This window comes from Cariama cristata, unplaced genomic scaffold (genome assembly GCF_000690535.1).
Source record: "Cariama cristata isolate BGI_N322 unplaced genomic scaffold, ASM69053v1 scaffold6752, whole genome shotgun sequence".
Lineage (NCBI taxonomy): Eukaryota > Metazoa > Chordata > Aves > Cariamiformes > Cariamidae > Cariama > Cariama cristata.
The window spans coordinates 38,109-53,864 of NW_009603217.1; the positions used below are offsets into that span (position 1 = coordinate 38,109).

General features: G+C 39.4%; 1 protein-coding gene across 1 annotated transcript in view; it reads left to right on the top strand.

Moving 5' to 3' along the window:
* Nucleotides 1-15,756, top strand: part of EBF1 (early B-cell factor 1) — a gene marked incomplete at its 5' end in the record, with an annotated part of 76,093 nt that overhangs the window by 29,755 nt on the left and 30,582 nt on the right. Inside the window, one exon of the mRNA XM_009695083.1 lies at nt 11,910-11,998. Within this exon, the coding sequence (XP_009693385.1) occupies nt 11,910-11,998 (89 nt within the window). The remainder of the gene's footprint in view (nt 1-11,909; nt 11,999-15,756) is intronic.

A 15,756-nucleotide genomic window follows, 5' to 3' on the forward strand; every position in this document is an offset into this window, starting at 1 on the left:
GATTAGTGATCTCTCTATAGGCATGTTTGGAGGCTCCTTAACTTGTATTTGGGGGCAGAGCTGCAGTATTTGTTGATTTCTGTGTAATTGACTTGCAAGGTGATGGAGCGCTGGCAATTTAGCAAAGGCCTCTTCAGCCCCAGAGCACTCATTTTGTCGTGAGCGTAAGCCCTTGACGGTGCTTGCTCATCGCCTCCAGCACCTCCCTCCTTTGCCAAACCTCAGATCCCCCCTAAGCACGGTGGTGGGAGGAGACCTGCCAGGAGAGCTGCTGTGCAAATGGGGCACTAATGGTTTGCAAATCTGAAGATGGTTAACTGATCTGTGCATTCAATTAAGATGAGTTTCTCAGTTAACAGGCACCCTGGGAAGATATGAGTTACTTTCATTTCTGGGATTATGAGCACTTAATGAAGAAGACATATCAAAATTCTGCCTGTGTTGCATGAGATAACCCTAAAATACAGCACGGATTTTCAACTTACTCATCTAGCAAAAAAACTTGCCAGGTGAGAGGGAGAAATCAATGCTTGTATGAGTTCTCTTGCAGACAGGCTCATAGGGCTGAATGTAAAGTGGCATTGCATGCAAAGCTGGATTTTACTTTAGACTTTTCTTGAGGTCTATCACTTTGCTTGTGACTTGCCTATTTAAAATTATAATTCAAAATGTAATTTAAATAATCTTTACCATATTCTTTCTGTAAGACTTACAATGTGAGCAGAACATCCGAGAAAGATGGATGTATCTGACCAGAGGTAGAGACTTGGCTATCTGATGTATATATGCAAAATATAAACTAAACTCCAGCCAGTATCAGTATAGTTTCAGAAAAATGGCCAGAACGGTTCTGCTTTATACTGGTTAAGGACCTTGGACAAAGTGAATTTAAGATGAGTTTATGCTGGGCCTAAATGACTAATAAGCACATTCAGGAGAAGCAAGGAAAACAAATATTTCACACCAATTTCACACTGACTTTGCAGATAAATGGGAAGGATGTTTGTGGGGATGATACTTTCTTGTTGGGACTTCCCTTTGTATTGCAACTTCCATAAGGAATAGGCGGTACCACTGTGTCTCATTAAGTGTTGTAGCTAAGTATTAAGCTGAGCCAGCAGCTGACTGTGTCTTGGTGACCAGCCACCTGGAGAGGCACAGCTGCTTTCTCCGAAAGGGCAGGTCAGATCAGGGGCTGGAGTTTCCTACCTTCGTCTTATGTTTACCGAGATTGAGAGACTATATGTAACTATAAGCAAAAGTGATGAATGATGATATATCGGGGAGAAGCGAAAAGGCAGGAAGGACTATTTTCACCGGCAGACATCATCCATTTGCAATATTTTTGCCATGTAAGAATGCTTACAGAAGTGAGCTACCAAGGCGTGACACGTTCAGAATAACACCATGGGGATGAGCCTGCCACTGCCAGAGCAAATAAGTGTGCTGAAGGAAGCCCTCAACTAAACATGCCGTTCTCACTTGCAGTCCAAGTTATTAATGAAGGGGCTGGACTGGCTTTTCAGCAGTGGTGCAGAAATACCTGTAGATGAGGGGGGGAGGTCTGGGGGCTGATTAGCGTCCATGAAAAACAAGGTCCCTCTCCTGAGAAAGGCTGCTGGAAGAGAGGAGGAGACTAAAGGCATTGACAAAGATGTGTCTCTTCCAAAGTCTGCAGGGGTGAGGTGGATGGGAAACACACTTTTTTGAGTTTGGTTTCAAAAGACTGCTGCCAGGCAAAAAAAACAAGGTGGATTTGGTAGGTTTAGGTGCTGCACTGAGTACAAGGTGTGGGAGCAGGTGAGGATTTCATGCATATTCCATTTGCGTGCATGCACACACACAAAGCGTGGGAAGGAGCTGCTGAGAGGGGGCTGCAGCTGGAGTGAACCAGTCACCCCTCCTTGGCTGCAGATGGGCAGCTGAGCCCGTGCAGGGAAATGGGTGTTAGTCCACCTAGGCTGAGGAGAAAAATGAAGGCAGGTTCCCCGTTTGCTTGCTGAGATCTTTTCTTGGGTATAATCAGTGCAGTAAAGAACAACTTGGAAGTTTTCTTTGCCCCTTCTGATAGGAATAAGTGAAGATATTTTGCTTCTAGTACTGTATTGGTCAGGATCATTGCAGTCACTTCAGAGGGAGGGGAAAAATAAATTAGAATTATAGTTATGGGCCTACTGTACCTTGGTCATTGGTAGCTGGGTCATGCCATATTACTCCTTGTTTGTTTACTGACCGCCTCACCAGCTCACCTTGGTTAATTAATTAGTTTCAGTTAAATTACTTTCACATATGGCTAATTTTGTTTTTACCACTACCCAGTACCCTATTTGATTAAATTCAATCAAGCACATAGTCAATCACCTTTCTGCCAAAAAAAGAAAAAAAAAAAGTCATCGATGTGGTTTTCCATCATTTATAAATTACCTAGGAAAGCAACTGAGGAGGTGTTTACTTTGGTCCTGAGGTATGGCTAGTCGGTGCATGTAAGGCAAAAGCAAGACTGCATCTTTAAACAGGCTTGAATAAGGTTTCTTTAACTATTGAGCCTAACTCTGAGATCTCCCCTGCTGTGAGCCATAAGTTGCTTGTAGGCTTGTTCTAGAGAGTAATAAGTATTGTTGTTTAGCAATTGTGTTGTTGAAATTCAGCTCCACTATGTCTGACAGTATTTATCTAAAATACTTTCCCTGGTGCGTGCTCAAGTTCCAGTAAACCGTGTCTTATTGTGCGACCTTTTCATTTTCCAGTGAAAAGGGATCAGCTCGTCAGATAAAAGCTACAAGCTGGAGTACAGGAAAAATGCGTGCTCAGAAAATCCGAGCATGATTGAAAACAAGATGTGTTAAATCAATGCAGTTTATCGCCTGCCTATTCCTGGCAATTGCTGTTCTAAGCTCATTCTGAGCACACACTAGATGATAAAAGTATAGTGTCACAGTGCTCACTGGGGTGTGAGGGCAGGGAAACATGTTTATCAGACAGGCTGGTATGATTATTTTTTTTTTACCTCAGATAACAGTTATTGTCAAAATTTTTGCAAAAAAAACCCTGAACAATTATAGAAGCAGGTGATATAACTACTGCTAAAATCTGAGACTACCAAGAGCTCTCAAATTATACATTTCTATTTAAATGTTACAAACTAGCAAACAACAAACCCAACTGTTTTAATTTTAAACAATTTGCTGCATCATTGAGGATTTAGCCAGAATGATGCTTTTGCTTTCAAGTGAGTAGCCTTATCGCAATTTCATGTAGACAAATCAAAGCTAATGTTTAGAACTATAGATGTTTGGAAACTATTGTTTTCTCAAGGGATTTAAGCTTAGTTATGGAGAGGAATTAAAGACCTAAATTAAACCTCATAGGAGGTCAGTCCCTTCCAAGAACATCACACCTCCAGTGCCCATTACTGCTGGGCACAATTCATCTTATTTTTATGATTCAGCTCTACTTGTATTTCTCTGTGAACTTCATTTGCAGAGATTTTGGATGTAATAGCTGATGTTTTTCCAGTTTTCTCCCTTGAAGATTCTTTTTTTCTCTGACCATAGTGCACTTGCACATCGGAAGTCTACAATTTTGAGAAACGGCCAAATTTAGGCTAAGATGCTTTCTGATAGGAAGGGCTTTGGCATTCAGACAGGATACTGAGTTTTTCATTCATGCATTCCCTGATAATAATTTTTTTTTATGATGTGAAAATAACATAAGAAGTAGCAGAGTTAAAAGTGAGAGAAAGAGAGGGTTTATTCAAAAGAAAATATTTCTGCATACCAAGATGTTACAACAATGGTTTTCAATTCTGTCTACTCCAAAGGAGTTTGTGAAGGGTGACAAAAAGAAACAACTTCCTGTATGTTATACAAAATTATCTCTATGACAATTTTAAAGGTGTCTGCACTTACATTGTAGAATTTGAGGAGTCCATGCAAAGGAAAAGTGCTGAAAATATGCATAGTAAAAAATGAAAGAAAGGTTACATGAGGTGACATTTTAGCATTTCCTATGCTCTGTATGGTACAGCTCTTCATCTGTTTCTTAGCCAACAGTTTAAAAATAAACGTCTTTATTTTTAAAATGGTTTTAAGTAGATCTAAATATAGATCCTATAGCTAACCTTAGGCACCCATTATTTTAAATCTTGGCTTGTATGCGTTTTTGTGCTTGTGTGTATGTGTACATATGTACCTATTTATTTAAATGAAGGGGTAATCCATTGAGAGTTAGCCATTTTCAGTAAATTTTTTGCTGCATGCTCATGTGCATTACCAGAATGTGTCTGACAAATAGGAAAATGTTCACATGTAAATGCTGTTCTTTCCCTTTTTATAATGACTGCAAAAGATGCATCAATTAACCTAGATGACTAGAAGAAGTAACCAACACGCATTAATTTCTTTCTGGCCCTCTGTATACATATCCCCAATGAATTCTACCAGCCTGTTCTGAAATTGGTATGTTTAAATTCCAGTGCCTGAAACTGGACTCTGTTTCAGACTCCCTTAAGGCCAAATCTTCCCCATTAGACAAGAGGTCAGTGCAGTCAGGGGAAGAAGAAACTGTGAAGCTCAGAAATTGTTTTGACTTTTTTTTTCAAGCTGGATTGCAGGTTTCTAAGAGTGAACATTCAGAGTTAATGTATTTTGAGAAATCAACACATGATTCTTGCTAATAATTTATTAACTTTCATAAAAATTTGGGCTCAAGACATGCATTCCTTGCATCTTCAGCACCCCCACCAGCTGCAGAGACTGACCTAGGTGGGAAGGGTGTAACTCCTCTCATTCTTAGTTGCTGGAGAAAAATTGTTATCAGGAAGAAAATATCACGCTGTCTATCATGTTTGTAATAACATTGATGAACACAGTGGAGCTGCCTCAAATGCTGGCCTATTACATCTTTAGTTCAAATAAAGAGCAGCCACTAGGGAAACTCAAGAGATCTAGGTGTTAGATTTATCATTTGACTCAGGTCTGCATTTTTCTTACTGCTTGGCACATGCATATGGTGTCTGTTTGGGCATTACATGGCAATAAAATGGTAGGAATAAAATATAATATAAAATAAGATACAGGAATTACGTTTCGGATAGCTCTATCTCCTTCTATTTCTCATTTAAAAAAATGACATCATGTCAGTTTGATTTTAAAAATGGAAATTCAATGAACAAGAATATGTTTAAGTGAGGGAGTACTGAGACCAGAAAAGCAAGGAAATTCTGAGTTAGCACTGGAAGGGCCTTTCTAGTTCAAACCTTTCTGTGCTGGCTCTCGCTGTTCCACCCGCTTCCGTTTTCCATTGCTTGTGGGAATAAACACTCCAGGGAAAGTCGGTGGAAAGGAAACTTTATAAAAAGCAAGCCAAGTTCACAACAACAACAACAACAACAAATATCTCAAACGCTTGCATGTTTTCATTTAACGGCCTTTAATTAGCAAAGGAATAGTCTTTGCAGGGAGATTTGCAAAACAGACTTCTTTTCATTTGATGATGGGGTTTTGAAGTGGGTTTTTTTTGCTGTCTTTGTAGAGCAGGCGTGAAGGGGCCACTATGTGTAGGAATTGTTTGGTAGGGTTTGCTTACAGCATGCCATATCAAGATGTTGCTTTATAATATCATCCATTGTTAGTATTGCTGTATTGCAGAGCCTTAGCAAAGCATTTTGGCACCTGGAATTTGATATTAATACGATCTGTCCTGTCCTATCCCTATCTCCCAGAGTCAAGGTTTTATTTTGTTAGAGTCAGGGGCTTCTAGCAGAAATCACCCAGAGCTTGGAGACAGAAGCCACAGGCTGTTAGCGAAGGCAAATACCTTGGATCAGCTCCATGGCAGCATCTTGCGTCTATGAGAGGCAGGAGCTCCTGCTTTCCATCTCCTCATAGAGTCCATGCTCGATAAGAGTGGGAAGTTGGAAGCCACAACGTTTCGCGTGACTCCTCTCAGTTGTCGCCGCCTGCACCCCATACTGCTGTTTTTCAGCGGTGTGGAAATACAGACAGGAGCACAGATTAAAAAGGGAGAGAGCTGGTTATAGAGGTGGGCATCTGAGTTGATGGAAGAAGAGGCCAAATGTTCAGGAGAAAAGAAATCCTTAGCTGTAAAGCCTCTCTGAAGATGCTAAGATTGCAAGACTCCTGTTGAAGAGTCTGCCTTCTTAGCTGCCCTTGATTTTATTTAAAATATTTATTCTTTGTACCTTCAAATATTCTGACCTGATTTGATCTGGGCACAGAGAGCCATATTAAATGTGTTCCTGGGCTGGCCTTCATTGTTGTGACAGTGCTGCAGCATTTTTGCATGGATTTCTTCATGCTCTTTTGTGGCTATGGGTTGTTGAGATGGGTAACTTTGTGTGTCTTGGCCACAGAGTCAACTTTTATTTACACTTTGATGAAGTTTCTCTCATCAGATGGTAAAAAACTCAAAACAACCACATTGTAGACCCCAAAGCCCCATCTCTTTGACATTATAGTTCAGGAGTTGTCACTAGGTGTCTGAGTTTGCCATAGAGCCAAATTTAAAAAATGGATTTGTGAGAATGCAAAGGTAGAGTCTAAAGAATCTTCTTCCATTCCACTGTTGTATCCACAACCTCCTGAACATAATCTGAAGCCAGTATAGCTCTGTGCTTCTGCAGGTCCTTCTTACCTCCTCCAAACTCTCCCCCACGATGCGTCTGCCTTCCAAGAAAAACAGCGACTCTCTGGTGCACCACCACAGGAGCGAACACTGTGGGACATTTAATTCCCATGTGCAGCTTTTCCCGGGGTGTTTCACGTCAAACAATCAAGACCAGATTTCTCATCTGGGATAGGGACGGTCAGACCTGTGGACCTGAGGTCAATGTTTTTGTAGCCTTCAGCCTTTTTTTGCTTCTGTTATTTGAGCCCTTAGAGTGCTTTCCCTTTCCTTGCAGACTTTTCCACTGGAAAAGCATATGGGAAGTTCATAGGTCTAAGTGCTGCTTTCTCATTGGTTTTGGGTCAAACAGAATGAAAAAGAAACAAGGGCTGAAAAATAAAAGGAATAAATGAAACCATGAATGCATGGGAAACAAATTAACTGGATATGTTTTACGTTTTGAAATATTTCCATAATGCTTCTATGTAGTGTGTGTTTATTTTTCTTTGAATAATAATGTTAAAATGTGTCTAATTCAATTACTCTCTGCATTCACTGAATGAGTTTTCCTTGGTGAAGAGTTCTCCTACACTACCCCAAGCTACAAATTCCATATGATATTTGAACAGGTCCTTTTAATTGCTGATATTAAGTGTCGATCATTCTGCTGTAAGTTGGCAGCGTGGCCAGAGAAACAAATTCCTCTCTCAGATACATCAGACAGTCATTCAATTAACGACCAAAGCTTTATTGACACAGTAGGAATTCATTATGTGAAATATTAAAAAAAGCCCTACACTGACTGAAAAAAAAAAAAAAAAAAAAAAGGAAGAGGAGAGAGAGAAAGAGGCTTTTAAAGACGGTGGACTATCTACAGGTAGTTATTAAAATTATTCGTGCTGAATTTGAAATTATAGTTATGGTGGAAACATTTTTCTCAGAGGCATAAGCAGCATTTCTGTTGAAAAATAAGTTGGACTTTGAAAAGGTGAATATAATGTACACATCCTTATTTCCATAGACATTGTGCATTTTCTTGATTAAAACCCTTAGATTTTATGAGTTATGGCTTTAGACTTGCTGCATAAAGAGCTTCATGGCTTATTCTGTTAGAGTCTAATTTGAAAGAAAGTTCTTCCTCAAGGGTTTAAGAAGTAATTCATACAATGGTAAGAATAATAAATATTGTGCCTTAACTCATACACTAGGATAGATAGACAGATTTTGTACACCTGGGTGTAATTTTAGTTAATTCACACAAGAGACAGGCTGAAAGTTTATTGTTTGGAAGGAGAAAAATGGCTTAAATCTTGTATTTGCAAAAATGATTATATTAGCTTAAATGAAAATGCTACTCTATTAATGGCTTCAATAAGCTTTGCATTTGGAAAAGTATTTTAATAAAAAGTTACCTGAAGTTTACTGCAACTTAAAATATGTAAGTGAGGGAAAAGTACTTACTTTGATTTATATGTCTTCTGGAGGTGTAATTATTGGCTTTTTACTCACCTATGTAAAACAATGTACTTTTGTAAATGGATTTCTGGCCACTTTACTCTTTTTTTTTTCACATAAAAAGTAAGCACTGTCAATCAAAGAATTTTAAGGTTTATTTCCTCTTTAGAAATGATTGATAGCCTTTTAGATTTACAAGTTGACAAGTTAAAGGGTTCTATTGGTATAATTATGTACTAAATTCACAGTCTTTCAATTTAAATGTCCTTTTAAAACCACAAGATTATCATACCTGTATTTTGAAAAGTGGGCCAGTCAGTTTGGGTTGGTATACAAATTGCTTCCATTAGCCTTGGGACCTATTTGAATTTAGTACAGTTTTTTAAAGTTAGTGGTACTTTCAATAGTACTATTAAAATTTAGGGTAATGGGGATGCATTTTAAGTACAGTATGTGTTAGCTTGTTTTTAATGTATGGATGTCAAGAACACAAATAGAGAGTTTGTATTTCTTATTGATTCTTTTTTTGCAATCATGGAAAAAAAAAAAAAGGTTTTTGAATTAGAGCACTGGGAAACACATTATTGTCAATGGGCTTCAAAGGCTGAGACCAGGCGCGCACGTACTGGGGACGGAGGCAAAACCTTGCATGAAGGTGGTGTCTGACCTTGTCTGTTAGCTGCCACTAACGGTGGCCTGGGCACTGGCTCTTCTGCAATGTCAGGAGATCAGAATGTCACGTTTTCTTTGGAGTTTTGCTGGCTACTGACACAGGAACTGATGTGGTCTTAATACTGAAGGTGGGGTTAAATATTTAAATGGGGCTCTTTCTTTGAGATGTGACTAATTATATTTAACTTGGATTATAAATGAACTGAGGAATGGAGGGCTGATATCATCCAATCTGTGGTTAGATGTTCAGGCAACTAAAGATTTCTTTTTTCATTTTATCTAAGATTGAAGGAATTGAACAGTTATAGACTAATGAGCAATATTTGACAACTACAGTTGAGGACCCAATCCTGCAAATTGCTGCATGCAGCCTCTCCCCACCATTGAAGTAAAGCTGAAGCTATTTGAAGCAGAAAGTTTTCAGTATCTCTCAGAGGATGCTTGATGCCTTGTGTGATTGGACCATAAAATTAACATTTTTTTTTGGTCATTTAGTTCAGAAAATACTCACAGGAAATACTCTGTGGATTTCAAATGTGTTGAATGTGTGGGAAGATATAAGAAAATGACTGCTATCTCTGGAGGGATTTCAGAACTGGCCTCCATTTATAATATTGCAGGATTTAGTAACTACTTTCCCAAAGGATGTAAAGGGAAAATGGCCATAAACTAGACTGAATTAGAGAAGTAACACATTTGACAGAACCACACTAAAATCTTCTAACATATTTGCAAAAGAAATGTAAATTACAATTGTAGGGCTTTTTTTAATCTACTCAGAGAACAGCTATTATTGATAATAAATATAAATAGCAGTAAATTAATTTATTGCAAAATTTGAAGAAGGTCTAAACTAAACAGGCCCATGATGAGAAGCCATGTAAGGAAACTCAAAGGTAATGAAACTGCGGATATAGAAACCCAGGTACTGTGATATTTTCTGCAAAACTACACAGCAGAGTGGACAGCATGCAGACAGGATGTGAAAGAAAACGTGGAAAAAAGGCCCAACCATCCAAAATCCAAAAAGGGCACAAGCAGGGGAAAAGCCGTATTCTCACCCCTTCTGTACAATGACCTGAATATAAATAAAAGATCAAATTCAGATATTCCTGAAGGGAAATGCATGGAAAAAAAAAGAGGAGACTAGAGTGATGTCATGATCTCTGGGGCAATAAAAAACTTCTGAAAATAGCCCAGAAAGTAAAATCCTGAAAGATTTCTAAACTGGTGTTACTATAATACTGTAACTGGAATTTCAGGGTAGGCTCAGAAGGTTCCTTTTTGATATTAGAGAAATGCTGAGATTCTTCTGAACTGTGTGCCTCGCCATCAGCCACACACTTGTTTCACTGCTGTTGGGTAGATCTGGATTCCCCTACACCACCTTCCTTCTGCCTCAATTTGCAGTAGCATCACTGGGCCGGCTGTGGAGTTGGGATTTACTGGAGGTCCAGGAGGATATAAAAATCTGACCCTTTGGTGCCAGTGGGACCATCTGCTGTAGAAATGTCATTTGAAAATAAAAATTTAAATGGAACAGTTTCTCTAAAAACTGGACTGTTCTGTGGGATTGTTTATGAAACACCAATTAATTAAAAACAATCCAGGGATTAGATATTACTTTCATGATAACAGTGTGGTCTGGCTAAAGATCTTTAATGTTAAGAGTATGAAGAAATGTTCTCTTCACTTAAAAGGTGGAAGTATGGACAAATTGTGCCATGTTGATCAGACTGATGGAGTTGTGTAACTTGCTGTGGAATAAACATCATTGAGACACAGGAGAGTGCTTACACAAGTGAGATTGGGAGATATAACTTGATGCTAAATCTCTTTGCAAGAATCAGACGGCACCATTCTAGTCACATAATAAAGTTCATAATAAAACCATCATAAAGGTGCAGGATATATTAATAATTTAGTAGGCAGACCTTGTACAAGAAATAATTTTTTTTACTATTAATAAGCTAAGATAAATTAAGAAAAACTTCAAAGTGACCCAAAAATGAAAAAAAAAAATTAGATTTCCTTCCTACCAAAAAAAAGGCTGAAAATACAAAAATCCATATTGGAAATTTTTTTTTTTTCATTTAACCCAAAAAATTGCAAACAAATTGCTGTAGAAAATTTCATCATCTCTATTGGCATGGGAGAGTCAAGATGTGCTGTTGTTTAGAGATGCTTGAGAATGCTTGACTCTTGTTCCAGTTCAACAAAGCACTTAGGAAATTTTAAGCACATGTTGAAGTCTCACTAACATCTGAGTTTTAAAGTGATCATATGACTGGAAATATAGCTAGAAGGTCATTCAGTGCAGTCCCCTGTAATTATAGGCAATCATACAAAAAACATAATATGCTCAAATTTGCTTTGCTGAAAGCAAATGGGTTTAAGTATGTGCTTACAGATAAGCGTGTGCTTAAAGGCTTGGCACAATCAGAGCTTCGATTAATGCAGGCAGACCAGCATTTTCATGAAGATTAAAGTGTTCCACTTTCACCATTTCTCTCCTCCATTTTCTTGGACAAGGACTGGGGAGAGATGACCTAAACCCATATATTTTTATATATTTTTTTAATTCATTAAGTCTTATGGATCAGTTTAGTGCTGATCAGAGCCTGAGTCAGGCTGCTAAAGTCAGTGTTGATGAGGAAAAAAAAAAGCCTCTGCCAAGACAAATGCCTGTAGTTCACAACAAAATTATATGTGATCATTGCACATGGAGCATATTAAATGTCTAATAGACTCTGGAACAAGACTCCCTAATAGTTACTTCTTTTGTCTTCCAGTCACAAAGGACCTTCCTTGTAATATGAAAGCAGGAAAAAAACCAACATGAAACATGGGGTGCAAAGTGTTTGTCAAATTAATTTCATCACAGCTTTCAGAGATAATAATTGCTTCCTATTTGGAAGATGTATGCAACATCCTCAATCTTTCTAGCAACCTTGTTTTAGGAACTCAAGTGAGAAGGTTTGCATTGCTGTTTGAACCAAAGCCTCAGAACCAACCTCAAATAGCATTTGAACCAAGACTTCATAGTCAGTGTTGATTTCAGTAAAAGGAGATTTTGCTGTGATCCTTCCCTGGTCTTGCAATGCATTGCCAATTGCTATGCATTTGTCACATCACAATGTTGTTTGTTGTTTCAGCTCTGAATGAACCCACCATTGACTATGGTTTCCAAAGGTTACAGAAGGTTATACCCCGGCACCCTGGTGACCCCGAACGCTTGCCAAAGGTCAGCACAAAGTTTATTGTTTTATTAAATATGGTAAAGCTGGTTACTGCATGTTTTTGTCTGAAAGTGCAAGACTCTGTAAATATAACGGTCCTGGTTTGGTACCCAACCCAGATAAGCTGAAACAGAGGCATGACCAATAAAGCCCAATCAGCAACTTTCATTGTAGGCTTATGAGACTTCTGTGACTTTCTGAATCACAGCTAACTCAAACAGATCTTGTCTTTCTTAAAAGCAAATCTTACTCTGTGTTCTGAAGTACTTAACAAAGAACACATTTTTGTTTGGTATTTTGGTAACTGAGCAGCTTATTCATAGAAGAATGACGCTTCTTCGTTTTGGTATCACAGAAGTACTTGCCGTTATAATTTTGAGAACTTCACCATTGATAAAATCAAGTTATTTGGCTTTTCAGGGAATGTGTGTCCACTGCTGCTGCACCATGTATTGGTTTAGGATAATAATTATTATATACTGCTTTATTTCAGGATTGCTGAAATAATTAGAGCAGTGTAGTGAAGTGATTTGGTGTTTGTTCCCATCAAAATTAGTGGAAGATTTTTCTTTATTTCTGTCAACTAAGAGCTGAGGAAGAAACAGAATAGTTCACATAGGCTTCTAGTACTTCTGTCTTGAACTGTGAAAACACTGTATGGATCTGTACTCACATCTGTTCTTGCTACCTTGCCATACTGTAATTTCTCTGTTGAGAATGTGCAGTGAGTTTTGTGATATGCTAGAGAAAGAGGTGGGGTATTTGAAAAAGCATTGCTTTTTGCCACAGGAACACCGAGCAATAGCATGCATGAGCTGGGGTCACTGTATGTGACCAACTGTCACGGTGTGTTTTATCTGCTCTAGCATCACAACTGTTAGTGAGTGAGTTGGGGAGTCAAATAGGCCAAGTATGCATATTTGAAGAACGCTGCCTTTGACTTATGGAAAGGAAGATGTGAATTTGCAGACTTGAGACAGAGAACAAACTGGGCTTTGGTGCCTTAGGCCAGATCCCTCAAATAATGCACATCCAGTATAGCCTTTGTGACTGGGTAAATGTTGTGACCTTGCTTCTGTAGCTTCCTGAGCTGTCAGGAGGCTTTCATCAGCGATTGTTCTGGGCTTTGATTAGTTAAATTTCTAAAGTGTTTCAAAGGTGAGAAGATTTCATAAACACCGTAACTTATTTTGTTTTATTTCTTGACGGAAGTAAAATTCAGTATGTGATTTTTTTACAGGCTTGTTAAGTCTTTTATCTTTGCCTAGGAAGGCTGTACACTGTGGTTTCAGGGTCAATGATGTGTTGTCCTTCCCTCTTACCACCAGAGAAACATGCTGTCCTGGAGAGTTACATTTTACATTGGCTCTGTTCACCCTCTACAAGCTGTCCCTTTCTCTGACTTTTGGACAGATTTGCAGCAGGACACAGCTTTCATAGGCTGTCAAATTTCTCTCCAGAGGTACAACCTTTTCCAAAGAAAGAGAGCATCCTTCTGTAGGGGCTCTTTCATCTGTATTGTGCCTCTGCTGCCAAATGTGCACATGGAGAAAAATTGTTTCTCAGAAAATAAGAGACCAGCCTTTGCTAGGCACCAGGCATTTACAAAGCCCAAAACGAATGCTGCAAAACTTCCCCAAACCCAGTGTTCCAGCTGACTAGTAGATGGCCATGGTTTTCCTCTAAATCAGGAAATTCAAGTAAAATAAGACCGAGTAATTCCAAGTTGGGTTATGCAGCTGAGGATTCTTGTGCATCACCAACTTCCACAGGTATTGGGCTCCCTTTCTGGTGCCCCTGGCACTGGGGGGTTCCCCAGCAATGCTATTTTGTGCCGGTATGGGAATGCAGCCATCAGGCTGAGCACCCTCCTCTTTCCGATTTAGACTGAAACTGTTACCACACTGATAACCCCACGTTCCTGCTATCTAGTGTCACGGCACATAGAAACAGGCAGAAGAAAGCTCCATCTAGCTCCATATCCTGACTCCACCATTTAGCAGGTATTTATGGATAGGGTAGGAGAAAGAGGGTTAGTACTGAGTCATCTGTTCCCTCTTATACCCTCTTGGCTTAATGTATTTGTTCTGAGTATCTTTTCAAGCTATTTTTTCAAATCTTTAAATCAAGGCAAATTGTGGTTATATATGCAGAGTTATGATGTGATGGCCTAAAAACCGAAGTTATTGCTTAAGGACTGAACAAACTCAGTGTAGAAACTCGTATCACTGTGCAAGGTTAGAGGGAAACGGGATGAAGAGGACCTTTTTTTTTTTGTCTTTGGGTAATTCCTTCTGTGCAAGCTTGAAGGTTGGACCTCAAGTTCAAGACTCATTAATATGCCACACACAGAGGCTGAGTGCAGCAGGGGTTGGCACATGTCGACTTCTGTATTTGAGGCACTGATGGTTCAATTCCCAGCATCGCTTGCTGGCTCCAGGATCATAATCAAGGACACAGTGAGTCTCTGTGCTGGGTGAGCACTGCACAGCGCTCTTCCCCATGTCATTAAACCAGGAAGGGCTTTGGCAGTATTCCACTATAGACAATTCTCAGTGGCTACTTAGAAGAGAGTTGGAAGCCATATGGCTTCCACAGTGGAACCACAGGCGGAGAGGGCAAATGTATGAGAGAGGCAGAGAGCGAGACAGAAGAGAGGAGAGCAGTGCTCAGAGCTTTCAATATCCTTTTCTCCATTTTCCCTGTTGTCCTGCCGGTGCATCATCACTTTCTGTTCATTAAAAAGCTTGTACTTATGCATTAAATAAATAAGCCAAAACACATTTCTATAATTGCTGCTAGGGTTTGTGGCCATTATTCCATTGAAACATTACTGATGAATTAGAGATCTTTCAAGAAACAGAAATGGTTATAATTTTTGTGTTCATAAGGGCATGCAGTCCTTCCCGTGGACCAACAAGAGCATTCTGCTGTGTGACTTATCCCTGCAGTTAAGGAGAATCGTTGAGGCCCTCAAGTGAGTGTTAGCACATGCTCTGCCCTCCAGAGTTGAGGAGTTAACAGACATATCTGTGTCAGCAGGCACTTCTAAAACCATTGAGGCTATTTGAGAAGTTTGATCTCCACTAGTTTAGAACCAGTAATTTCAGAAGTGCTCATTGTTCATACTTGGGAAGATTTTTTTTTAAATGTTCCAGCTATCTGCTGGAAGTAGGCAAAGAAAAAAGCCAGATTTTTTTTTTTTTCTGTCTCCCAGTGCTTCAGTAACCAAATTCCAGTGGAGAATGTCCTCCCATAGTGTGGTGAAGAGGAGCACCTGAGAACTAGGGTCTTTGGACTGCTAGCCTGACAGCTGATGTAGAGATGTGTTTAAAGTAGAAATGCAATATATAATTTCTGGAGAAAAAAGAGTGGCAGCTGGGCAATGGAGCCAGCTATGGGCCACAGTCCTGTTCTCTTCTTGTGCAGAGCAGGTCAGGGAAAGCAGCCAGTGTAGGATTGTCACTAGCAGATGTGCATGTCTGTACATACACACACACAAGCACAAACACGTGCATAGGAGAGACAGGCAGTATAGAGGTGGTGGGATTAGCACTCAAAGCTTGGAGTGAGATCAAGTACCAGGAGTGTGCTGGGCAGTATAATCTTTCCTTTCTAATGCGGAGTGGTCAGAAGTAGTGTTCCCCAGGGCTAGATATTGGGGCCAGTTCTGTTTAATATCTTTATCATTAATCTGGATGAGGGGATTGAGTGCACGCTCAGTAAGTTTGCAGATGACACCAAGTTGGGCAGGAGTGTTGAT